We start from the raw sequence: 24,503 nt of genomic DNA, 5'->3' as shown, positions 1-24,503 counted from the left end.
CCACACGATCAATGCCTCTCATCATCTTATACACCTCTATCAGGTCACCTCTCATCCTCCGTCGCTCCAAGGAGAAAAGGTCGAGTTCACTCAACCTATTTTCATAAGGCAGGCTCCCCAATCCAGGCAGCATCCTTGTAAATCTCCTCTGCACCCATCCCTTCCTGCAGCCTCCTTCCCAGTACTAATAACTGGCCTTCACCTGATATGTTTCTCCCTCTGCAGGTGGCACCTGGTCCGCCGACTATTTCCAGCATTTTGTTTTTATTTCAGATTTCCAGATTATTTTGATTTCCATATGCACAATATGCAGCTGAGAGCCAAGCTGACGCCTCAAAGCGGAGATGTGTCAGTGCCTCTAAAGATCGAGTTACTGCAATGAATGCGTTCACAGCTGTTTTTTGGTTCCCTTATGCACAGTTGCAGAACGAGTAAGACAAGCTGCTTGGTACAGAAACTGCACTGTGGCGGGCAGGAAGGCTCTACAAAGAGTTATCAAGGCTGCCCAATGCACCAGTCTACCCACTCTCAAGCACGGGAATATATACAGAAAGGTGCCAGTAACGTCAGGAAGGATCCCACCCTTCCTGCTCATGGACCGTTTGTCCCACTCCCATCAGGCTGTGTAGCATCCACACCAGGACCACCAGACTCAAAAACAGTTACTTTCCCCAAGCAGCGAGGCTGATCAACACCTCCACCCACTTACCGTCCCCTCCACACACCCTACCCCCACTACTTTATCGATAATTTCCCGTCAGTCACCTTGTGTACAGACACTCCTGCACCTAGCATCACTTTATGGACAATCAATCAACGTGTTTGAGCTATCTTATATATTTATATTTATTGTGTTTTTTATTATTGTTGTTTTCTTTATCTGATTTTTTTGTGCTACATCATATCTGGAGTAACAATTATTTCATTCCTCTTTACACTTGTGTACTGGAAATGATATTAAACAATCGAGTGTTACTGGGTGAATGCTGAAAATTAATTACAATAGGGTTCCGCATTTAAGCATAGAGTTTGATTCTAATTGAATTCTTTCTTGTATTATTTAAGTTATTAATTTGTTTCTTGTGACGGTACGGCCTTGCAATGCTCTTTCAGACTCAGGTTCAGTATCTATCACATCTACATTGCAATGGGCAGCGAAACGCATCGTTTGCGTTGACAACCAGCACGGTCTGAGGATGTGCTTGGGGGCGGCCCATGAGGGTCACCATCACAGCATGCCCACAACTCACTAACTGGAGCACCCGGAGGAAACTCACATGGTCACAGTGAGAACACGTTCCAGCACCAACATAGCATTCCCATAACGTTCAGCAAAACTAACAGCTTTACCCCCCCCCCCCATCTGCACGAATAGAGAAATGTGCAAACACACAAATAGAAACACACACACTCACTCCTCAGGATAGGCTGCCTCCAGGCTCCAGCCGAGGACACACAGACCTTGGGGGTGTTTTTATTGTACCTGTCTTTACATGGACCTGTGAATATGACAACAAACTTGACTTTGGAAATTACTGGGACTTGGACCCGAGGGGTAATATCACTCAGCTTCACTTGTTCCATCACTGAACTGTTCCCACAACCTATGGACTCACTTTCAAGGGCTCTTCATCGCATGTTCTCGACATTTATTGTTTATTTATTTATTTTTTGTTTTGTATTTGCACTTGGGTTGTTTGTCCATCCTGCTGAGCGTGGTCTTTCATCCATTCTATTGTGGTTCTTGGATTTACTGAGTATGCCCGCAAGGAAACAAATCTCAGGGTTGTTTATGTACTTTGAACCAATCACATGGAAGGCACGACAGCATCTTTACTTCCTCAGGAGGTTAAGGAGTTTTGGCTTTTCACCCAAACACTAACAAACTTTAAGAAATACCCGGTTGAAAATATCCCGGCTGGTCAGATCATGTTCTGTTAATTCGAATGTGCAGGAATACAAGAAGCTGCGGAGAGCCCACGACATCAGGGGCACTTCCCTCCCCACCATCGGTCGCGTCTGCAGGAGGTGCTGCCTCACGAAGGCAACGTCCATCGTCAAAGATCCCCACCATCCAGGCCAGGCCATCTTCTCTCAGCTCCCATCGGGCAGGAGGTACAGAAGCCGGAGGTCCCACACCACCAGGTTCAGGAACAGCAACCATTCGGTTCTTGAACCAATTGGCACAACCCTAGATACTGCACGGGTGGCAGTGGAGGACAAGTCATTGGGTGTATTTAAGGCAGAGATTGATCGGTATCTGAAAGGTTATGGTGAGAAGGTGGGGGAGTGGGCGACACTATGACCACTTTTCCCTAAAATTGACCATTTTTTGTTCTAATTGTAAAAGTTGTGTTATTTTATGTCTTTTTATGAATGCTGCTGCATGGACTCGCTTGTGCACTCTACCTTGTCTTGCCCTTCCTCTTCACTGCCTGCCTGCGCTTTCTCTGTAGTTGCAACACCAATACGGATTGTTTTTGTACTGTAACGATACAATGCAGGGCAGACCCTTCCATCCCTTCACGCCATGACCCCCCCCCCCCAACAGATCTCATTAACCCTAACCTAATCGCGGGACAATTTACAGTGACTGATTGACTTGTGGACTGTCGGAGGAAACTGGAGCACCCAGAGGAAACCCACACATTCCACAGAAACTCCATGCAGAATGAAACAGGAATGAATTCCGCACTCTGGAGAGCCCCCAGCTGTAATAACGTCGAGCTAAATGCTCTGCACTGTACTGTTTTCCCTTGTGCCGCCTGAATGCACCGTTGTGATAAAGTGATCCATAGAGTAAAACAATCTTTCACTGTACACATGATAACAATAAAGTGATTTAAATTGAACTCAGCTTCACTTATAATGGTGAAGTTCTATGTAAACATGTCACGTTGTAATTACACCCTCCTACCAGCAGAGGCACTCCAGCTCGTCCTCCCCCTACAGGCCAGTATCTGTAACTACACCCTCAACCTAACAACAGATTGATAAAGGGTCTCAGCCCGAAACGTTGAGTCTTTCTTCCAAGATGCTGCTTGACCTGTTGAGTTCCTCCAGTTACTGACGAAGAGACATTGGAACGAGTTTATTATTGTACAGTGAAAAGTTCATCCTGCATTCTGTTCATACAGACTAACTCATTACGCACTGCAAGTTAATTGAAAGATTGTGCAAATGCCTTCTTTCAGCCCAAGGCAGGGTAAAAACTGCTTTGTTTTTCCTTTTAAATTCAGTTTTAATTTACTCGTATTAAAACCACAACTTCAAACCAGCAATATCTGCGCAGAAGGTTGCTTCATCAGCTCATAACACTGGGTTTTAGTTGGCCCGGCAGTATCGGCTGCTCGCTTTCTCTCTCGTATTTGTCCAGTCCGTCTTTCTTTCTTCGGGAATGCACCAGGGTTCGCTGGTACCCGACAGAGAGTTCAGTGCAGCCAGATCCAGCAGGCTTCAAACAAAGCCCAGAGCATTAATAGCACCACACTAACACTGAACTGAACGGCTTTTTGTTTTAGCAATGGAAGGGTAGGGGTCTTTCTCCTCAGTAGCCCCTGTTTTAAATGTTCTCCTCCTGCCCCAGGTAACATTTTCACAGCACGCCAATTCTCCCCCCACCTTCCATTCTGTTTCACAACTTATTGCCCTGGACTGTCTGTTTTGTCACTGCCCCCAGCTACCCCTGAGTGTGGCATATCTGTCTTGTGTACAGAGAGCAGGAGGGAGCAATAGTTGGAAACGTCCATAGTGGGGAGGGGTGAGGGGGTGAAGGGGAGACCAGGTGGAGTTTCATGTAGGTAACAGGGTCAGTCATACTTATCTTTTGGTGGGACTCTTAACTCAATACCCACGTTTCCATTCTGTGAGGGGGAAGAGAGTACCGCTGCACAACTTCAGAGTAGAGAGTGCTTCAGTACTGTGCTCCCCCCATCCCAAAGAAGCAACCAGCCCCTCTCCAACACTCACTTCCCACAGACTCCCTCACAACGATGCAGGGATCTGGAGGGTGGTTGAAGAGGGGAGCTGGGGAGGGAGGAACATGCTCACTGAGCACAGGACCTGGGTGAGAAGGAAGGTTGGGGAGGGGTTATTTTGGAGAATGACCCATGGTTCAGGGCTCCTGAAACCACGAGGTGCAGAGGCCGGGGACTGCAGGCATGCGAGGTGGGCTTGCAGAACTGTCAGTGATTGCCTGCACAAAATCCTGGAGGGCTGGGCCAAAATGCCTAACTGCAGAGAGGGCGTTCGTGTCCCTGAGAGATGAGGCGCTAATTCTAACTGCAGTGTTTCCGGGGCAGGATTCTCTGCGAAACAGAGGGGTTCTTGCAAAGGAGGTTGAGAAAAGACTCGATAGGTATCTGAGAGAGATGCTGCTACCACAGTTCAAAAGGGTCGGCAATATGGGGCAGGGGTTGCACCCTACCACCCTCTAACCCCACTCCAACCTTCACCAAATACCCTCCCGATGAAATTAAAGCAAGTTTCCATTTCTCCTGGCCAGCCAGTCCAGTAAGGACACTCACCAGCTCTGCCAGAGCCCGTTCCAGTGGACGAGGGGATTGGAGGTAATATTGGGTAGGGGGCATTAGGGGAAGGAGTTTACTGTCCTGGGCAGTGTCACATTTTACAGTCTATGGAGGATGAGGAAGAGAGAGGAAGTGGCCACTCTGCCCATCAGCTCCTGTGCACCCTCACTGATTCCACTTCTCACAAAGACCCTGCTTTTACTCTGAGGTCTCGCCCCTGCCCACAGGCCACGCCCCTTCACACACGTCACCGCGAAAGCCCCGCCCTGCTGGAGATAGACCACGCCCCAATTCAGGGGCCCTGCCTCCACAGAGATGGGACCACCCTCCCACATGAGGTCCCCGCCCCCAGTCACAGGCCCCGCCCCCGTGGTGACAGGCCCCGCCCACAGGACCGGGGCCTCCTCCCCCACTCGCTCCGTCCGCATCAGGCCGGGCGGCCGGCCGTGCTGAGCTCCGGCTCGGTGCGTGCTCGCTCGGGCTCCCCGCAGAGCTGCCTCAGTTCCTTGATCTCCTCCAGCACCCGCTTGGCCTGGCTCCAGTTGGACAAGGCCTCGGCCAGCAGCCCCTGGGCCTGCCGCAGGGCGTCGGGCTCGGAGCCCGGGCCGTGCCGCCGGGGCCCCGACTCCAGCAGCAGCATCTGAGTCCTCTGCAACTTGAGGGCGACGAGGTCCCGGATCCGGGCGAGCCGCTCGCCCTCCGTGCTGCCCCGGGACGCCGCCGGGCCCTTGCGGCCACCGCCGGCTCCGGGGCCCAGCAGGGCCTCCTCCGACGCGCACTTGCTCCGCTCGGCCAAGCCCGGGTTCCGCGGCGAAGGGAGGGCGTCCCGGTCCAGCGAGGCGGCCGAGTGCCGCTGGCGCCCGAGGCCCGCGGGGGACGGCGCCTCGGGGTCGGTGACCGGTCGCTGCCCGGCGTCATCCTCCTGGATTAGGTCAAGGGTCAGCATCCCGTCCGACGTGGAGGTGGAGGCCTGCAGAGAGCGGCTTCGTCAGTGGCCGAACTTCCCACTGCTAGGACAGCATGGGGTGGGGGGGGGAGCAGGAGTTTGGGATGACTGACTGGGTGAACGGGCCCAAGATAGTGGCTGGTCCGATCTGTGGAGTGCCAGGCAGAGGAGGGTGAGGGGACGAGGGAGCGTAGTGCAGAGGAGGGTGAGGGGATGAGGGAGTGTAGTGCAGAGGAGGGTGAGGGGACGAGGGAGTGTAGTGCAGAGGAGGGTGAGGGGACGAGGGAGTGTAGTGCAGAGGAGGGTGAGGGGATGAGGGAGTGTAGTGCAGAGGAGGGTGAGGGGACGAGGGAGTGTAGTGCAGAGGAGGGTGAGGGGACGAGGGAGCGTAGTGCAGAGGAGGGTGAGGGGATGAGGGAGTGTAGTGCAGAGGAGGGTGAGGGGACGAGGGAGTGTAGTGCAGAGGAGGGTGAGGGGACGAGGGAGTGTAGTGCAGAGGGTGAGGGAATGAGGGAGTGTAGGGCAGAGGAGGGTGAGAGGACGAGGGAGCGTAGTGCAGAGGAGGGTGAGGGGATGAGGGAGTGTAGTGCAGAGGAGGGTGGGGACGAGGGAGTGTAGTGCAGAGGGTGAGGGGATGAGGGAGTGTAGGGCAGAGGAGGGTGAGAGGACGAGGGAGCGTAGTGCAGAGGAGGGTGAGGGGATGAGGGAGTGTAGTGCAGAGGAGGGTGAGGGGACGAGGGAGTGTAGTGCAGAGGGTGAGGGGATGAGGGAGTGTAGTGCAGAGGAGTGTGAGGGGACGAGGGAGTGTAGTGCAGAGGCTGAGGGGATGAGGGAGTGTAGTGCAGAGGAGGGTGAGGGGATGAAGGAGTGTAGTGCAGAGGGTGAGGGGATGAGGGAGTGTAGGGCAGAGGAGGGTGAGAGGACGAGGGAGCGTAGTGCAGGAGGAAGGTGCGGATCGAGGGAGCGAGGACCATGCAGGATGAGGGAGCGAGGATTGCGGAGTGGGAAACGACAGCAGAGCTCAGCAACTCTGCGAGCCGACACAGCCCTGAATGGGTAACCAATGACGAGGTGGGGCTGTGATCATGCGACCCGGCGAGTGCCTGGGACACCCGTCAATCACGTCCGGTCTTGTTGCTCTGAGGATTAGGCCCGGGGGTGCCCCATGGGGGGGATGTTGAGTGACCCGAGGTCCGTTCCTCCACCCCACCCACTAAACCCAAGCCATAGCCACGCCCACACCTCAGCCCACTCACCACTGCTGTCAGGTGCCCACGGGTGGGTGGGCGCCGCGAGTGCTGGATCTTCGCTCTGTCCCGCGTCGGATGAGCTAAGAAACTCTCTTCATCGACAGTCACCTGACAATCACAAGCACAGAGGGTTAGGGCTGCGCCTGGCGGTGTGCGGTGTCTCTGAGCGGACGTGTGTGTTCCTGTCCCTCCATGACAGTCGAGGGCTCGTGTCTCCGCATCTGGAGGGAATATTTTCTGATGATGATGATCGTCCCTCAAGGACTCACGCCACCCAGGCCACGCTCTCTCCTCGCCACTGAAATCAGGAAGGAGGTACAGGAGCCTCAGGACCCACACCACCAGGTTCAGGAACAGTTACTACCTCACAACCATCAGGAAGGAGGTACAGGAGCCTCAGGACCCACACCACCAGGTTCAGGAACAGTTACTACCTCACAACCATCAGGAAGGAGGTACAGGAGCCTCAGGACCCACACCACCAGGTTCAGGAACAGTTATTACCTCACAACCATCAGGAAGGAGGTACAGGAGCCTCAGGACCCACACCACCAGGTTCAGGAACAGTTACTACCTCACAACCATCAGGAAGGAGGTACAGGAGCCTCAGGACCCACACCACCAGGTTCAGGAACAGTTATTACCTCACAACCATCAGGAAGGAGGTACAGGAGCCTCAGGACCCACACCACCAGCTTCAGGAACAGTTATTACCTCACAACCATCAGGAAGGAGATACAGGAGCCTCAGGACCCACACCACCAGGTTCAGGAACAGTTATTACCTCACAACCATCAGGAAGGAGATACAGGAGCCTCAGGACCCACACCACCAGGTTCAGGAACAGTTATTACCTCACAACCATCAGGAAGGAGGTACAGGAGCCTCAGGACCCACACCACCAGGTTCAGGAACAGTTATTACCTCACAACCATCAGGAAGGAGGTACAGGAGCCTCAGGACCCACACCACCAGGTTCAGGAACAGTTACTACCTCACAACCATCAGGAAGGAGGTACAGGAGCCTCAGGACCCACACCACCAGGTTCAGGAACAGTTACTACCTCACAACCATCAGGAAGGAGGTACAGGAGCCTCAGGACCGACACCACCAGGTTCAGGAACAGTTATTACCTCACAACCATCAGGAAGGAGGTACAGGAGCCTCAGGACCCACACCATCAGGTTCAGGAACAGTTACTACCTCACAACCATCAGGAAGGAGGTACAGGAGCCTCAGGACCGACACCACCAGGTTCAGGAACAGTTATTACCCCTCAACCATCAGGAAGGAGGTACAGGAGCCTCAGGACCCACACACCAGGTTCAAGAACAGGTTCGGGCTCCTTCACTCACTCCAGCTCTCTGCACGGACTCTCTTTCAGCAGCCCTACAGCTTGTGTTCCTCCAAGAGGACCTCCACCTTGTAGGGTTTAGAGGCTATGTTGGCTGGAGTCAGGACCTTACGCTTTGGCTCTTGGTAGAGTCACCCATGCCAAACAGGTCAAAGGGTAGAGGTCAGACTAGGAGTGGCCCACCGATCCTCCAGGTTCGAGGGTTCAGCTCAGGGCCGGTGAAACAAAATTGTTACGGAAACAGCAATGAAGAATCCTATATCAGAGTGAGACGGTATTCCTGAGTCTCCACTGGGACTTGCACGACCGACAGCAGTGAAAACCCAGAGGAAGCTCCTGACACGGTGAGGGAAGCCCTGAAAACACCAGAGATGGAGGAGCTTTGCTGCCCGAAACATGTTCTTGGTGTTGTTTACAGACTATTATCATTTCTTTGTGAATTTGCAGTTTGTTTCTATTTGCATGTTGGTTGCTTGTCCATCCTTGTATGTAGTTTTACGTTGTATTGCGAATGGCTCACGAGAAAATGAATCTCGGCAGTACATAATGTTTTATAGATACAGTGGCATGCAAACATCTAGGCACCCCTGGTCAGGATTTCTGTTACTGTGAATAGCTAAACGAGTAAAAGATGACCTGATTTAAAAAGGCATAAGGTTAAAGGTGACACATTTATTTAATGTTTTAAGCAAGATAACTTTTTTTTATTTCCATCTTTTACAGTTTCAAAATAACAAAAAAGGAAAAGGGCCCAAAGCAAAATTTTGGGCACCCTGCATGGTCACCACCTTTAGCAAGTATCACACCTTGTAAATGCTTTCTGTAGCCAGCTAAGAGTCTTTCAATTCTTGTTTGGGGGACTTTCACCCATTCTTCCTTGCAAAAGGCTTCTAGTTCTGTGAGATTCTTGGGCAGTCTTGCATGCACTGCTCTTTTGAGGTCTACCCACAGATTTTCAATGATGTTTAGGTTGGGGGTCTGTGGGGGCCATGGCCATATCTCAGCCTGCACCTCTTGAGGTGGTCCATTTGAGGTGTGTTTAGGATCCAACCTGTTGTAGAAGCCATCCTCTCTTCATCTTCAGCTTTTTTTACAGATGGTGTGATGTTTGCTTCCAGAATTTGCTGGTATTTAATTGAATTCATTCTTCCCTCTATCAGTGAAATGTTCCCCGTACCACTGGCTGCAACACAAACCCAATGTGTGATCGATCCGCCCCCGTGCTTAACAGTTGGAGAGGTGTTCTTTTCATGAAATTCTGCACCCTTTTTTCTCCAAACATACAAACATTGCGGCCAAAAAGTTCTATTTTAACTTCATCAGTCCGCAGGACTTGTTTCCAAAATGCATCAGGCTTGTTTAGATGTTCCTTTGCAAACTTCTGACGCTGAATTTTGTGGTGAGGATGCAGGAAAGGTTTTCTTCTGATGACTCTTCCATGAAGGTCATACTTGTGCAGGTGTCGCTGCATAGTAGAACAGTGCACCACCACTCCAGAGTCTGCTAAATCTTCCTGAAGGTCTTTTGCAGTCAAACGGGGGTTTTGATTTGCCTTTCTAGCAATCTTACGAGCAGATCTCTCGGGAAGTTTTCTTGCTCTTCCAGACCTCACCTTGACCTCCACCATTCCTGTTAACTGCAATTTCTTAATTACATTATGAACTGAGGAAACAGTTACCCGAAAACGCTTTGCTATCTTCTTATAGCCTTCTCCTGCTTTGTGGGCATCATTTATTTTAATTTTCAGAGTGCTAGGCAGCTGCTTAGAGGAGCCATGGCTGCTGATTGTTGGGACAAGGGTTGAGGGGTCAGGGTATTTATAAAGTTTTGAAATTTGCATCCCTGGCCTTTCCTAATGATGACTGTGAACAAGCCATAGCCCTAACAAGCTCATTAAGGTCTGAGACCTTGGTAAAAGTTATCTGAGAGCTCAAATCTCTTGGGGTGCCCAAACTTTTGCATGGTGCTCCTTTACATTTTTTCACTCTAAAATTGTACAAAACAAAAGTAATACACTAATCTTGCTTAAAATGTTTAAAAGAAAGTTTCATCTTTAACTTTATGACTTTTGGAGATCAGTTCATTTTCTACTCGCTTAACTATTCACAGTAACAGAAATTTTGACCAGGTGAGCCCAAACTTTTGCATTCCACTGTATTCACAAAACCTATTGTGAAATGTATACTGTATATATAACTTTGAACTTTAACCCTGATGTGTGCAATTATAAATACTTTATTTGTCGCATGTCCATCAAAATAAATGCATCACAGTCCAAGGACGTGCTGGGGGCAGCCCGCAAGTGTCGGCTTGCTTCTGACACCAACATGGCGTGCACCCAGGGTCAGACACAGAGTGAAACTCCCTCTACACTGTCCCATCACACACTCCCAGGGTCAGACACAGAGTGAAACTCCCTCCACATTGTCCCATCACACACTCCCGGGGTCAGACACAGAGTGAAACTCCTTCTACACTGTCCCATCACACACTCCCGGGGTCAGACAAAGAGTGAAGCTCTCTCTACACTGTCCCATCACACACTCCTGGAGTCAGACACAGAGTGAAACTCCTTCTACACCGTCCCATCACACACTCCCGGGGTCAGACACAGAGTGAATCTCCCACCACACCGTCTCATCACACACTCCCGGGGTCAGACACAGAGTGAAGCTCCCTCCACACACTCCCAGGGTCAGACACAGTGAAACTCCCTCCACATCGTCCCATCACACACTCCCGGGTCAGACACAGAGTGAAACTCCCTCCACACCTTCCCAACACACACTCCCAGGGTCAGACACAGAGTGAAGCTCCCTCCACACCTTCCCAACACACACTCCCGGGGTCAGACACAGAGTGAAACTCCCTCTACACCGTCCCATCACACACTCCCGGGGTCAGACACAGAGTGAAACAACCTCCACACCATCCCATCACACACTCCCGGGGTCCGACACAGAGTGAATCTCCCTCCACACTGTCCCATCACACACTCCCGGGGTCAGACACAGAGTGAATCTCCCTCCACAACATCCCATCACACACTCCCTGGGTCAGACACAGAGTGAATCTCCCTCCTCACCGTCCCATCACACACTCCCAGGGTCAGACACAGAGTGAAACTCCCTCCACACCGTCCCATCACACACTCCTGGGGTCAGACACAGAGTGAATCTCCCACCACACCGTCCCATCACACACTCCCGGGGTCAGACACAGAGTGAAACTCCCTCTACACCGTCCCATCACACACTCCCGGGGTCAGACACAGAGTGAATCTCCCACCACACCGTCTCATCACACACTCCCGGGGTCAGACACAGAGTGAAGCTCCCTCCACACACTCCCAGGGTCAGACACAGTGAAACTCCCTCCACATCGTCCCATCACACACTCCCGGGTCAGACACAGAGTGAAACTCCCTCCACACCTTCCCAACACACACTCCCAGGGTCAGACACAGAGTGAAGCTCCCTCCACACCTTCCCAACACACACTCCCGGGGTCAGACACAGAGTGAAACTCCCTCCACACCGTCCCATCACACACTCCTGGGGTCAGACACAGAGTGAAACTCCCTCCACACCGTCCCATCACACACTCCCGGGGTCAGACACAGTGAAGCTCCCTCCACACTGTCCCATCACACACTCCCGGGGTCAGACACAGTGAAGCTCCCTCCACACCGTCCCATCTCACACTCCCTGGGTCAGACACAGAGTGAATCTCCCTCCTCACCGTCCCATCACACACTCCCAGGGTCAGACACAGAGTGAAACTCCCTCCACACCGTCCCATCACACACTCCTGGGGTCAGACACAGAGTGAAACTCCCTCCTCACCGTCCCATCACACACTCCCGGGGTCAGACACAGAGTGAAACTCCCTCCTCACCGTCCCATCACACACTCCTGGGGTCAGACACAGAGTGAAACTCCCTCCACACCGTCCCATCACACACTCCCGGGGTCAGACACAGAGTGAAACTCCCTCCACACCGTCCCATCACACACTCCCGGGGTCAGACACAGTGAAGCTCACATTATACTTTCAATACAGGGAACAGGTTACCTCATCCAGGATGCGATTCTTGGCCCGGCTGAGGGCGGTGCTGATGGCGTTAATCCAGGACTCTTTCTCCTCGGGACTTAGCGCCAGGAAAATGAGGTTGGGCGCCTGTAGCAAGACCGAGAGGATGGGGGGTAATTGGAAGTACAGTCCAGCCCTATATCACAAAAGCTACTCCGAAGGCACGCGTTTCCCCCGCATCACACCCTCCCACCGCACCAACACTACCCACCCTATCGTACCGCCTGTCCCCACCGCCCCCCCATAAGTACAGGCATCGTGACCAAGGTCAGAGACCGTCCAGAGCTTTGCGGGGATCTTACCATGTTCCCAGGATGCCGGCTGCGGATCAGCGTGAATTTGCTGTGGTTTTTCTTGCTGCGACTCTTTGATTTGCGTAGCTCCTCGCATTTCTCGTAGTCGGCCAGGTCAAACCTCTCTAACGCCGCCTTCTCGTCCTTCAGCTGGGGGCAACACCGGTCACCGTCACACCCAAAGGCTGCCCACACGCCTTCTCCCCCGAAAATCACCCACTCCCCTCTCCCCCGAAAATCACCCACTCCCCTCTCCCCCGAAAATCACCCACTCCCCCTCTCCTTCCGAAAATTACCCACCCCCTCTCCCCCTGAAAATCACCCACTCCCCTCTCCCCCGAAAATCACCCACTCCCCTCTCCCCCGAAAATCACCCACTCCCCTCTCCCCCGAAAATCACCCACTCCCCCCTCCCCCGAAAATCACCCACTCCCCTCTCCCCCGAAAATCACCCACTCCCCTCTCCCCCGAAAATCACCCACTCCCCTCTCCCCCGAAAATCACCCACTCCCATCTCTCCCCGAAAATCACCCACTCCCCTCTCCCCCGAAAATCACCCACTCCCCTCTCCCCCGAAAATCACCCACTCCCCTCTCCCCCGAAAATCACCCACTCCCATCTCTCCCCGAAAATCACCCACTCCCCTCTCCCCTGAAAATCACCCACTCCCCTCTCCCCCGAAAATCACCCACTCCCATCTCTCCCCGAAAATCACCCACTCCCCTCTCCCCTGAAAATCACCCACTCCCCTCTCCCCTGAAAATCACCCACTCCCCTCTCCCCTGAAAATCACCCACTCCCCTCTCCCCCGAAAATCACCCACTCCCATCTCTCCCCGAAAATCACCCACTCCCCTCTCCCCCGAAAATAACCCACTCCCATCTCTCCCCGAAAATCACCCACTCCCCACTCCCCCGAAAATCACCCACTCCCATCTCCCCCCGAAAATCACCCACTCCCCTCTCCCCCGAAAATCACCCACTCCCATCTCTCCCCGAAAATCACCCACTCCCCTCTCCCCTGAAAATCACCCACTCCCCTCTCCCCCGAAAATCACCCACTCCCATCTCTCCCCGAAAATCACCCACTCCCCTCACCCCCGAAAATAACCCACTCCCATCTCTCCCCGAAAATCACCCACTCCCCTCTCCCCCGAAAATCACCCACTCCCATCTCTCCCCGAAAATCACCCACTCCCCTCTCCCCCGAAAATCACCCACTCCCATCTCTCCCCGAAAATCACCCACTCCCCTCTCCCCCGAAAATCACCCACTCCCATCTCTCCCCGAAAATCACCCACTCCCATCTCTCCCCGAAAATCACCCACTCCCCTCTCCCCCGAAAATCACCCACTCCCCTCTCCCCCGAAAATCACCCACTCCCATCTCTCCCCTGAAAATCACCCACTCCCCTCTCCCCCGAAAATCACCCACTCCCATCTCTCCCCGAAAATCACCCACTCCCCTCTCCCCCGAAAATGCCCACTCTCCCTCTCCCCCGAAAATTACCCACTCCCCCTCTCCCCAAAAATCACCCACTCAACCTCTCCCCCGAAAATCACCCACTCACCCTCTCCCCCTGAAAATTACCCACTCCCCCTCTCCTTCCGAAAATCACCCACTCCCCTCTCCCCTGAAAATCACCCACTCCCCTCTCCCCCGAAAATCACCCACTCCCATCTCTCCCCGAAAATCACCCACTCCCCTCTCCCCCGAAAATCACCCACTCCCCTCTCCCCCGAAAATCACCCACTCCCCTCTCCCCCGAAAATCACCCACTCCCCTCTCCCCCGAAAATAACCCACTCCCATCTCTCCCCGAAAATCACCCACTCCCCTCTCCCCTGAAAATCACCCACTCCCCTCTCCCCCGAAAATCACCCACTCCCCTCTCCCCCGAAAATAACCCACTCCCATCTCTCCCCGAAAATCACCCACTCCCCACTCCCCCGAAAATCACCCACTCCCATCTCCCCCCGAAAATTACCCACTCCCCTCTCCCCCAAAAATGCCCACTCCCTTTCTCCCCCCGAAAATCACCCACTCCCATCTCTCCCCGAAAATCACCCACTCCCCTCTCCCCCGAAAATCACCCACTCCCCTCTCCCCCGAAAATCACCCACTCCCATCTCTCCCCGAAAATCACCCACTCCCCTCTCCCCCGAAAATGCCCTCTCTCCCTCTCCCCCGAAAATTACCCACTCCCCCTCTCCCCAAAAATCACCCACTCAACCTCTCCCCCGAAAATCACCCACTCACCCTCTCCCCCTGAAAATTACCCACTCCCCCTCTCCTTCCGAAAATCACCCACTCCCCCTCTCCTTCTGAAAATCACCCACTCCCCCTCCCCCAAAAATCACCCACTCCCCTCTCCCCCCGAAAATCACCCACTCCCCCTCTCCTTCTGAAAATTACCCACTCCCCCTCTCCTTCCGAAAAACACCCACTACCCCTCTCCTTCCGAAAATTACCCACTCCCCCTCTCCTTCCGAAAAACACCCACTCCTCCTCTCCCCCTGAAAATCACCCACTACCCCCTCCCCCGAAAAACACCCAGTCCCCCTCTCCTTCCGAAAATTACCCACTCCCCCTGAAAATCACCCACTCACCCTCTCCTTCCGAAAATCACCCACTCACCCTCTCCGCCAAAAATTACCCACTCCCCCTCCCCCGAAAAGCACCCACTCCCCCTCTCCCCCTGAAAAGCACCCACTCCCCCTCTCCTTCCGAAAATTACCCACCCCCTCTCCCCCTGAAAATCACCCACTCACCCTCTCCTTCCGAAAATCACCCACTCCCCTGAAAATCACCCATTCCCCATCCCCCTGAAAATCACCCACTCCCCCTCTCCTTCCGAAAATCACCCACTCCCCCTCTCCTTCCGAAAATCACCCTCTCCCCATCTCCCCCGAAAATTAACCACTCACCCTCTCCTTCCGAAAATCACCCACTCCCCCTCTCCTTCCGAAAAGCACCCACTCCCCTTCTCCTTCCAAAAATTACCCTCTCCCCCAAAAATTACCCACTCCCCCCTCCCCTGAAAATCACCCACTCCCCTCTCCCCCCGAAAAGCACCCACTCCCCCTCTCCCCCGAAAAGCACCCACTCCCCCTCTCCCCTGAAAATCACCCACTCCCCCAAAAATCACCCACTCCCCTCTCCCCCTGAAAATCACACACTCACCCTCTCCTTCCGAAAATCACACTCTCACCCTCTCCCCCAAAAATTACCCACTCCCCCCTCCCCTGAAAATCACCCACTCCCCTCTCCCCCTGAAAATCACCCACTCACCCTCTCCTTCCGAAAATCACACACTCACCCTCTCCCCCAAAAATTACCCACTCCCCCTCCCCTGAAAATCACCCACTCCCCTCTCCCCCTGAAAATCACCCACTCCCCCTCCCCCGAAAATCACCCACTCCCCCCTCCCCCGAAAATCACCCACTCCCCCTCTCCTTCCGAAAAGCACCCACTCCCCCTGAAAATCACCCACTCCCCCTCTCCCCCGAAAGGCACCCACTCCCCCTCTCCCCCGAAAAACACCCACTCCCCCTCTCCCCCGAAAATCACCCACTCACCATCTCCCCCAAAAACTGCCCACTACCCCTCTCCCCCGAAAAACACCCACTCCCCCTCTCCTTCCGAAAAGCACCCACTCCCCCTGAAAATCACCCACTCCCCCTCTCCCCCGAAAAGCACCCACTCCCCTCTCCCCTGAAAATCACCCACTCACCCTCTCCTTCCGAAAATCACCCACTCCCCCTCTCCCCCGAAAATTACCCACCCCCTCTCCCCGGAAAATGCCCACACCCCCTCTCCCCGAAAAACACCCACCCACCCTCTCCCTCTGAAAATCACCCACTCCCCCTCTCCTTCCGAAAATCACCCTCTCCCCCTCCCCCGAAAATTACCCACTCACCCTCTCCTTCCGAAAATCACCCACTCCCCCTCTCCCCCAAAAACTGCCCACTACCCCTCTCCCCCGAAAAACACCCACTCCCCCTCTCCTTCCGAAAATCACCCACTCCCCCTCTCCCCCGAAAAACACCCACTCCCCTCTCCCCCTGAAAATCACCCACTCACCCTCTCCTTCCGAAAATCACACACTCACCCTCTCCCCCAAAAATTACCCACTCCCCCTCCCCTGAAAATCACCCACTCCCCTCTCCCCCTGAAAATCACCCACTCACCCTCTCCTTCCGAAAATCACACACTCACCCTCTCCCCCAAAAATTACCCACTCCCCCTCCCCTGAAAATCACCCACTCCCCTCTCCCCCTGAAAATCACCCACTCCCCCTCCCCCGAAAATCACCCACTCCCCCCTCCCCCGAAAATCACCCACTCCCCCTCTCCTTCCGAAAAGCACCCACTCCCCCTGAAAATCACCCACTCCCCCTCTTCCCCGAAAAGCACCCACTCCCCCTCTCCCCCGAAAAACACCCACTCCCCCTCTCCCCCGAAAATCACCCACTCACCCTCTCCCCCAAAAACTGCCCACTACCCCTCTCCCCCGAAAAACACCCACTCCCCCTCTCCTTCCGAAAAGCACCCACTCCCCCTGAAAATCACCCACTCCCCCTCTCCCCCGAAAAGCACCCACTCCCCTCTCCCCTGAAAATCACCCACTCACCCTCTCCTTCCGAAAATCACCCACTCCCCCTCTCCCCCGAAAATTACCCACCCCCTCTCCCCGGAAAATGCCCACACCCCCTCTCCCCGAAAAACACCCACCCACCCTCTCCCTCTGAAAATCACCCACTCCCCCTCTCCTTCCGAAAATCACCCTCTCCCCCTCCCCCGAAAATTACCCACTCACCCTCTCCTTCCGAAAATCACCCACTCACCCGAAAATTACCCACTCCCCCTCTCCCCCAAAAACTGCCCACTACCCCTCTCCCCCGAAAAACACCCACTCCCCCTCTCCTTCCGAAAATCACCCACTCCCCCTCTCCCCCGAAAAACACCCACCCCCTCACCCCCCGGAAAATGCCCACACCCCCTCTCCCCGAAAAACACCCACCCACCCTCTCCCCCTGAAAATCACCCACTCCCCCTCTCCCCCAAAAAATATCCACTCCCCCCTCCCCCGAAAAATGCCCACTCCCCCTCCCCCGAAAATTACCCACTCCCTACTCCCTCCGAAAATTACTAATCCCCCCGGCCTAAAATTCAACCCCAAATCACACCTAGGGCGGGATATCCACTATGTACGGTTGGGGTAGCGATAGTAGAATGTTGTAGAGACTGGGAGGGGTGTAGGGGCCGGAGGCCGTCACTGAGACGGGGAGGGGTGTAGGGGCTGGAGGGGCTCACTGAGACGGGGAGGGGTGTAGGGGCCGGAGGCCGTCACTGAGATGGGGAGGGGTGTAGGGGCCGGAGGCCGTCACTGAGATGGGGAGGGGTGTAGGGGCTGGAGGGGCTCACTGAGACGGGGAGGGGTGTAGGGGCTGGAGGGGCTCACTGAGACGGGGAGGGGTGTAGGGGCCGGAGGCCGTCACTGAGACGGGGAGGGGTGTAGGGGCCGGAGGCCGTCACTGAGACGGGGAGGGGTGTAGGGGCCGGAGGCCGTCACTGAGACGGGGAGGGGTGTAGGGGCCGGAGGCCGTCACTGAGATGGGGAGGGGTGTAGGGGCCGGAGGCCGTCACTGAGATGGGGAGGGGTGTAGGGGCCGGAGGCCGTCACTGAGATGGGGAGGGGTGTAGGGGCCGGAGGCCGTCACTGAGACGGGGAGGGGTGTAGGGGCTGGAGGCCGTCACTGAGACGGGGAGGGGTGTAGGGGCTGGAGGGGCTCACTGAGACGGGGAGGGGTGTAGGGGCTGGAGGGGCTCACTGAGATGGGGAGGGGTGTAGGGGCCGGAGGCCGTCACTGAGACGGGGAGGGGTGTAGGGGCTGGAGGGGCTCACTGAGACGGGGAGGGGTGTAGGGGCCGGAGGCCGTCACTGAGATGGGGAGGGGTGTAGGGGCCGGAGGGGCTCACTGAGATGGGGAGGGGTGTAGGGGCCGGAGGCCGTCACTGAGACGGGGAGGGGTGTAGGGGCTGGAGGGGCTCACTGAGACGGGGAGGGGTGTAGGGGCCGGAGGGGCTCACTGAGACGGGGAGGGGTGTAGGGGCCGGAGGGGCTCACTGAGACGGGGAGGGGTGTAGGGGCCGGAGGCCGTCACTGAGACGGGGAGGGGTGTAGGGGCCGGAGGGGCTCACTGAGACGGGGAGGGGTGTAGGGGCCGGAGGGGCTCACTGAGACGGGGAGGGGTGTAGGGTGTAGAGTTGGAGGGGTGGGGGAGGGTTGTAGGAGCCATAGAGAAATAAAGGGATGGGGAGGAGTGGACCGGAGGAGTTTACAGAGACGGGAAGGTTTATATGGGTGTGGTTACAGATACAGGGAGGGTTTATTGGGGCAAAAAGGAGGGCACAGAGAAGGAGGCGGGGATATAAGGTCCAGATGTGGAGGTGCCATAGGGGGTCACAGAGACGGGGAGGGGCCAAAGGGGTGTTACAGATAGAGGAAGGGTTTATAGGGGCGGAGAGAGACGGGGAGAGGTGTAGGGGCTAGACAAGGAAAATTGTAAGGGAAGGAAGGGTTACGGAGGGTTGTACGGGAGGGAGGGGTGTTAAATCTAACAGTAACAAACTCCACGGACTCCGGCCGCTGATGTGGTGGTCAAAACCCGAGGTGACGGCGAGTGATCGGGATACCTTGCTTTAGGTAAGGGCGCTGACGGTGGAGGGAGGAGAGGAGGGGTGGGGGGTGTCCTGCGAGGGGGGGCGCTGCTGCCCACACGTCCCTCTCCGTTATATTTAGCTGTTGAACGAGATGCGGTTTCAGAGACTAGCACTGCACACTTCCTGGCGGCCGCCCTCCCGTCTCGCAGCAAAACCTCAGAGAGGGGGAAGGCGCAAGCTGCATTGTAAAAATAAATCTTGACTCACGAGCAGTTCGAGTTTGTCGGCCCTTCTGCTCATTATAGTCGGCTGTAGCATTCTGGTGCGTGTGAACTCAGTATTTCTGTGTCGTGTAGGTGTTTGTGTGAGGGTGTGTGCCTGTAGTGTCTGCGTGTGACTGCCTGCATCTGGACATGTGCCTGTATCTGTGTTTGTGTGTACGTGCGTGCGCCTGTATCTGTTTGTGTCTGTGTTTACCTGGTGATTGCATCTGTTTGCGAGTGTGATTCAAGATTGGTTTCATGTGATATCCAGTAAACAAGTGTAAAGGAGAACAAAGTAACTGTAACACAAAATACAATAAAAACCACAATGAGATAAAGAACACAGCAATAATAAAAACACAGTAAATATAAATACATACTGAAATAAATAAGATTGACTGTATGTCCATGAAATGACACTGGACACAGGAGTGTCTGTACAGAAGGTGACTGACAGGAAATGATAAATCTGGGGGGGGTGGGGGTGGAATGTGGAGGGGGGGTTACTGGCTGGGGGTGCAGATCAATGTGTGTACACATTTTGTGTACATTTGCAGAGCTGTATGTAGATCTGCCGGTTTGTGTGTGCGTGTGGATGCAGATACGTGAGTGCACGTGTGTACACGCGTGTGTTTCTGTGTACAATGCTTTGCAACAGCAGTGACTGGGGTTGAATTCTCAGGGCTGTCTGTACGCTCTCCCCGAGACTGTGGGCTTGCTCCGGAGACGTACAGGTCAGGGTTAGTGAGCTGTGGGCATGCTGCACTGGTGTCAGTCACGAGGCCACACTAGCGGGCTGCCCCGGGTGGCACATTTCACTGCATGTTGCCAAGTACGTGTGAAAGATAAAGACACTCTTGCTGTAAAAAGTTTGTGCATGACTTCACTTTTGTGTATGTGTGCAAGTATGTATGTTCTTGCTTCTGTGTGTTTTCGTGTGTTCCTGGTAGAGCCGACAATCTCTGCCCATCTTGACTGGCTTCCTTGTCCTTCCTGACCAGGGCCGGTGGGTTAGGCGTCTCCGCTGGGTGCAGGCCATTGAGGAATAGGGGACACAGAGGTTCCTACCCTTGTCACTGGGTCCGTACCCCCGCCTGGCCTGATCTGACCGAAGCCGGAGCACCTTCCCCACACGGACAGCAGGTGGCTCACCCCCACTAGGGGCAGTTGGGGATAGGGGATGAACGCTGACAAGGGGGCCCAGTAACAGAAGGACTCAGGGTGACAACAACATCCGGGCTCCTCTGTGGGGGGGGGGGGGTTAGAAACAAAAAGGGGAAGGGTGGGGAGGTGGAGAGAGGGAGGGGGAAGGAGGGAGAGGAATGGGGAAGAAGGGAGGGGCTGGGAGAGGGAGAGAGATGGCGTGGGGCAAGGGGAAGGAGGGGGTGGGAGAGGTTGGGTTGTGGGGATAAGGGAGGGGAAAGGGTGAGTGGAGGAGAGAGGGAGGGATGGAAAGAGGGGAACGAAGAGAGGGTTGAGAGTGATGGAGGGAGAAAGAACGTATGAGTGAACAAGGGAGAGGTGAGTGAGAGGGAGTGCCTGTAAATCTGAGCTTGGCCCCAGCCAGAGACCGAGCTCGTCAGCCACAGCCTCTCTTCAGGAAGCCCATCACAGATCCGGCCTCACTGTGGAGCCCAGGAACCCAGGGGAAGGCAGGCAAGTCCAGGCAGGGTTGGGGAGGGTGGACAATACAGCCAAGGTCCTACTCCCCATCCTAGGACAGTTCACCACCCCCCTACCGTGGGATAAAGTCTGCATTAGTCCCGACCGTCTCCCAGCTTTTGCATTGGTCCCAGGACTCCGAGCCTGTGCCCTACCTCCTTCTCCGAAATGTACACCTGATCCAGCTTCAGCATCAAGTAGCGGCTCTTCCATACGTCCCGGAATATCCCCCTCCCACAGTACTTCCGGATCCAGCCGCTCTTCTCCAGCTGGGCGGGGGGTTGGTTCCCTTCCTGTGTTCCCTGTCAGACCAGACATCCAGGACATAGGGTCACACGGCACAAAAACAGGCCTTTCGGCCCAACTGGATCATGCCAGCCCGCGTTCGGCCCACATATATAGCGCAGTGGTTAGTGTAATCCCGCTGCTGTCTGTAGGGAGTTTGTACGTTCTCCCCATGACCGCGTGGGTTTCCTCCGGGTACTCTGGTTCCCTCCCACATTGCAGTGATGTAAGGGTTAGGGTTAGTGAGTTGTGCGTCTGTTGTGTTGGTGCTGGGAGCGCGGTGACACTGCGGGCTGCCCCAGCACATCCTCCGACAGCAAGCGACGCGTTTCACTGTATGTTTCGATGTACGTGTGACAAATCAAGCTAATCTTCATAACCTTTCCCATCAATGTACTTTCCCGAGTACCTTGTAAATGTTGTTAATGTAGCTGCTTTGACCACTTCCTCTGGCAGCTCGTCCACATACAGACCACCCTCTGGGTGAAGAACTTGTTCCTCAGTTCCTATTAAATCTTTCCCCTCTCACCTTAAACCTCTGGCCTTTAGCTCTTGATTCCCCAACCCTGGGACACAGACTGTGTGCATTCACCCCCTCGAGATTTGAAACTCCTCTGCAAGGTCAACCCTCATACTCCAAGGAATAAAGTCCCAACGTGCTTACCCTCTCTCTCCCTAACTTAGTCCCTCAAGTCATGGGCACCATTCTTGAAAATCAATCCTGCCCTCTCTCCATCCTAAAGACATAATTCCTGTAGCAGAGTGGAGTGACCAACACAGAACACAAATGTGGTCTTACCAACATCTCGTACAACTGCGACGTAACATACAACTCCATGCTTTGACCAATGAAGACCACCAGAGTGCCAAGCAGCACCTTCACTGCCCTGCTGTCCACTCGGAGGACTTCAAGGTAAGAACCAAGAGGAATTCCTAGTATTTTCCCAAAGTCTTTTCCCATCTGATCCCTCAAAAAAAAATCCAAATCTTTTCTTAAGGGGTCATTTTCAGGAGAGTGGACTGAGGGGTGGTGAAGTGGGACCCTAGAACTGGACACCAGAATATAAGACCACCAGCTCCTGACCCAGAGCACAAGTCCCAAAAACTGGCTCATTGGCTTCCTGCTCCAGACAGTCAGATCCCCAGGGGGCTGTTCCCGCCGGAATCTTCTTCACAGATCGCTGGACAAGGATCAATCCTAGACAGTCGCACCTCCTCCAACTCCAGACCTGCTGGATTCACCCTGCCAGTGGGTGAGCCTGGCAAAGACCCTGTCCCAGGACCCTGGACAGTTCTGGAATACTGACACAGAAATAGAAGAGTACAATACAGGCCATTCGGCACACAATGTTGTGCTGACCCTTTAACCTACTCCACAATCAGTCTAACCCCTTCCCTCCAACATAGTCCTCCATTTTTCTATCTATCTAAGATGCCCCTAATGCCTCTACCAACACCCTTGGCAGTGTGTTCCTCTGTGGGGGAAAAAACTACCTCAGACGTTCCTCTAATCACTTTAAAATTATTCCCCCTTGTATCATCTATGTCTTTCCTGAGGGTGGGGAATTCTGTATCAGTGCCTCTTATCATGTCCTACTTGAACACTTGTAAGAAGTCACCTCTCATCCCCCTCCTTTCCAAAGAGAAAATACCGAGCTCACCCAACCTATCTTTGACACCCCCCCCCCACAACATCCCAGACTTCTGGACCCCACACCCGGGACACATGGACCTTACCCTCCCAAAGACAGACGTAGTTAAACCTGGGAAACCCACGCACGGACGGGAGGAGCTGAGCTTAACCCCGCATACCAGTTCCAGATGGGACAGACCACCGGGATCTGGGTCCAGTTCCCAAGTCCCAGGACCACACAACCACCGAGGGTGCTGCTTCTACACCCAGACCTCCCGTCCCCGACCCTGCCCCAGACGCAGAACTAGGAGTCTAGACAATCAGACTCTGGATCCTGGGCTCCGGACAGTCAGACATCGGACCCAGGAGCTCAGGCACTGGACTCCCAGGCTCCAGACTCTCAGACACCCTGCCCAGGGACTTAGGCACCGAATAGTGGACCAGCGGGCTCATGCACCGGACCCCAGGGCCCAGACACCGGACCCTGAGCCGGCACTCAAACCTCAGACGCCAGACACCTCGAGATCAATCCCAGACACCGGACCCCAAACGCTTGGTCACCAGCCTGGGCTTCAGACAACCGCCGTCACTGGACCCCAGAATCTAGCCTCCAGACACCAGGCTGCAACCCCAGACAACGGACGCCGAGCCTCGCAGACGGCATCCGCCTGCGCCGGGGCCTCGGGAGATCCCCGCTCTATCCCACCCGGCTGCCGCCGCTCCACACTCACCCGCTTGCTGGGCGCCGCCGTCTTCCTCATGGTTTCTCAGCCCGGGCTCCGCGACGCGGCTGCAGATAGTTCCGGCCTGGGCTCACCCAGGCACCGGCGGTGCGGTCTCCGACTCCCTCCCTCGCACGGAGCTCCCTCTTGCCTTGCCCTGCAACCCGGGGAGGGGGGGGCTCCCCCTTTGCACTGCGGATCCCCACCTCCCACCCCGCGTCGTCTCTCGCTCTGTATCTCTCCCCGCAGCTCCGCTCTCTGTGACCACTGCTCCGATTCTCTCTCTCTCTCCCTCCCCACATCCAACTAATTCATTTCTTCGTATTCACTCCGGCTGTCAGTCTCCGCTTCTAATACATCTTACTGGGGAAAAAACCACTTTGTAGAGACCGGATCTTCATTCTTAGAGGAAGTTCACGTTAACCCATCACAGACTAGGCGCTCTCAAAGAGCACGCTGTCAACACGGGGCTGATTTCCCATAATTTAACATAACGGGACGAGCCGGGGCAGTTAAAACTTTCTCTAAACAAACAAGGTTGAAATAGTTCAGAGAAAATTCACAAGGATGTTTCCAGGTCTGGAGGACCTGAGTAATAAGGAAAGATTGAATATAGAAGACTGGGGCGAGATTTGATATCGGTATACAAAATTATGAGGGGATAGAAGGGTAAATGCAAGCAGGCTTTTTCCACTGAGGTTGGGTGGGAGGACAATTAGAGGTCATGGCTTAAGGGTGAAAGGTGAAATGCTTGAGGGGAACATGAGGGGAAACTTCTTCACTCAGAGGGAGGTGAGAGGGTGGAATAAG

At 54.6% G+C, this 24,503-nt stretch overlaps 1 protein-coding gene across 1 annotated transcript; it reads right to left on the bottom strand.

The window, feature by feature from the left end:
* Positions 1-2,613: 2,613 nt before the first annotated feature.
* On the bottom strand, positions 2,614-24,087 carry LOC132399590 (pleckstrin homology domain-containing family O member 1-like). The gene is made up of 6 exons (XM_059980113.1): positions 23,703-24,087; positions 21,209-21,355; positions 12,475-12,615; positions 12,155-12,259; positions 6,732-6,833; positions 2,614-5,499 (listed from the first exon to the last, which is right to left on the bottom strand). The coding sequence occupies exons 1-6, from the start codon at positions 23,730-23,732 to the stop codon at positions 4,957-4,959; spliced, it is 1,068 nt and encodes a 355-aa protein (XP_059836096.1). The 5' UTR covers positions 23,733-24,087; the 3' UTR covers positions 2,614-4,956.
* Between the last annotated feature and the right edge of the window lie 416 nt (positions 24,088-24,503).

The sequence above is a fragment of the Hypanus sabinus genome, chromosome 9 (genome assembly GCF_030144855.1).
Source record: "Hypanus sabinus isolate sHypSab1 chromosome 9, sHypSab1.hap1, whole genome shotgun sequence".
Lineage (NCBI taxonomy): Eukaryota > Metazoa > Chordata > Chondrichthyes > Myliobatiformes > Dasyatidae > Hypanus > Hypanus sabinus.
This window is presented reverse-complemented; position numbering and strand designations above follow the sequence as displayed.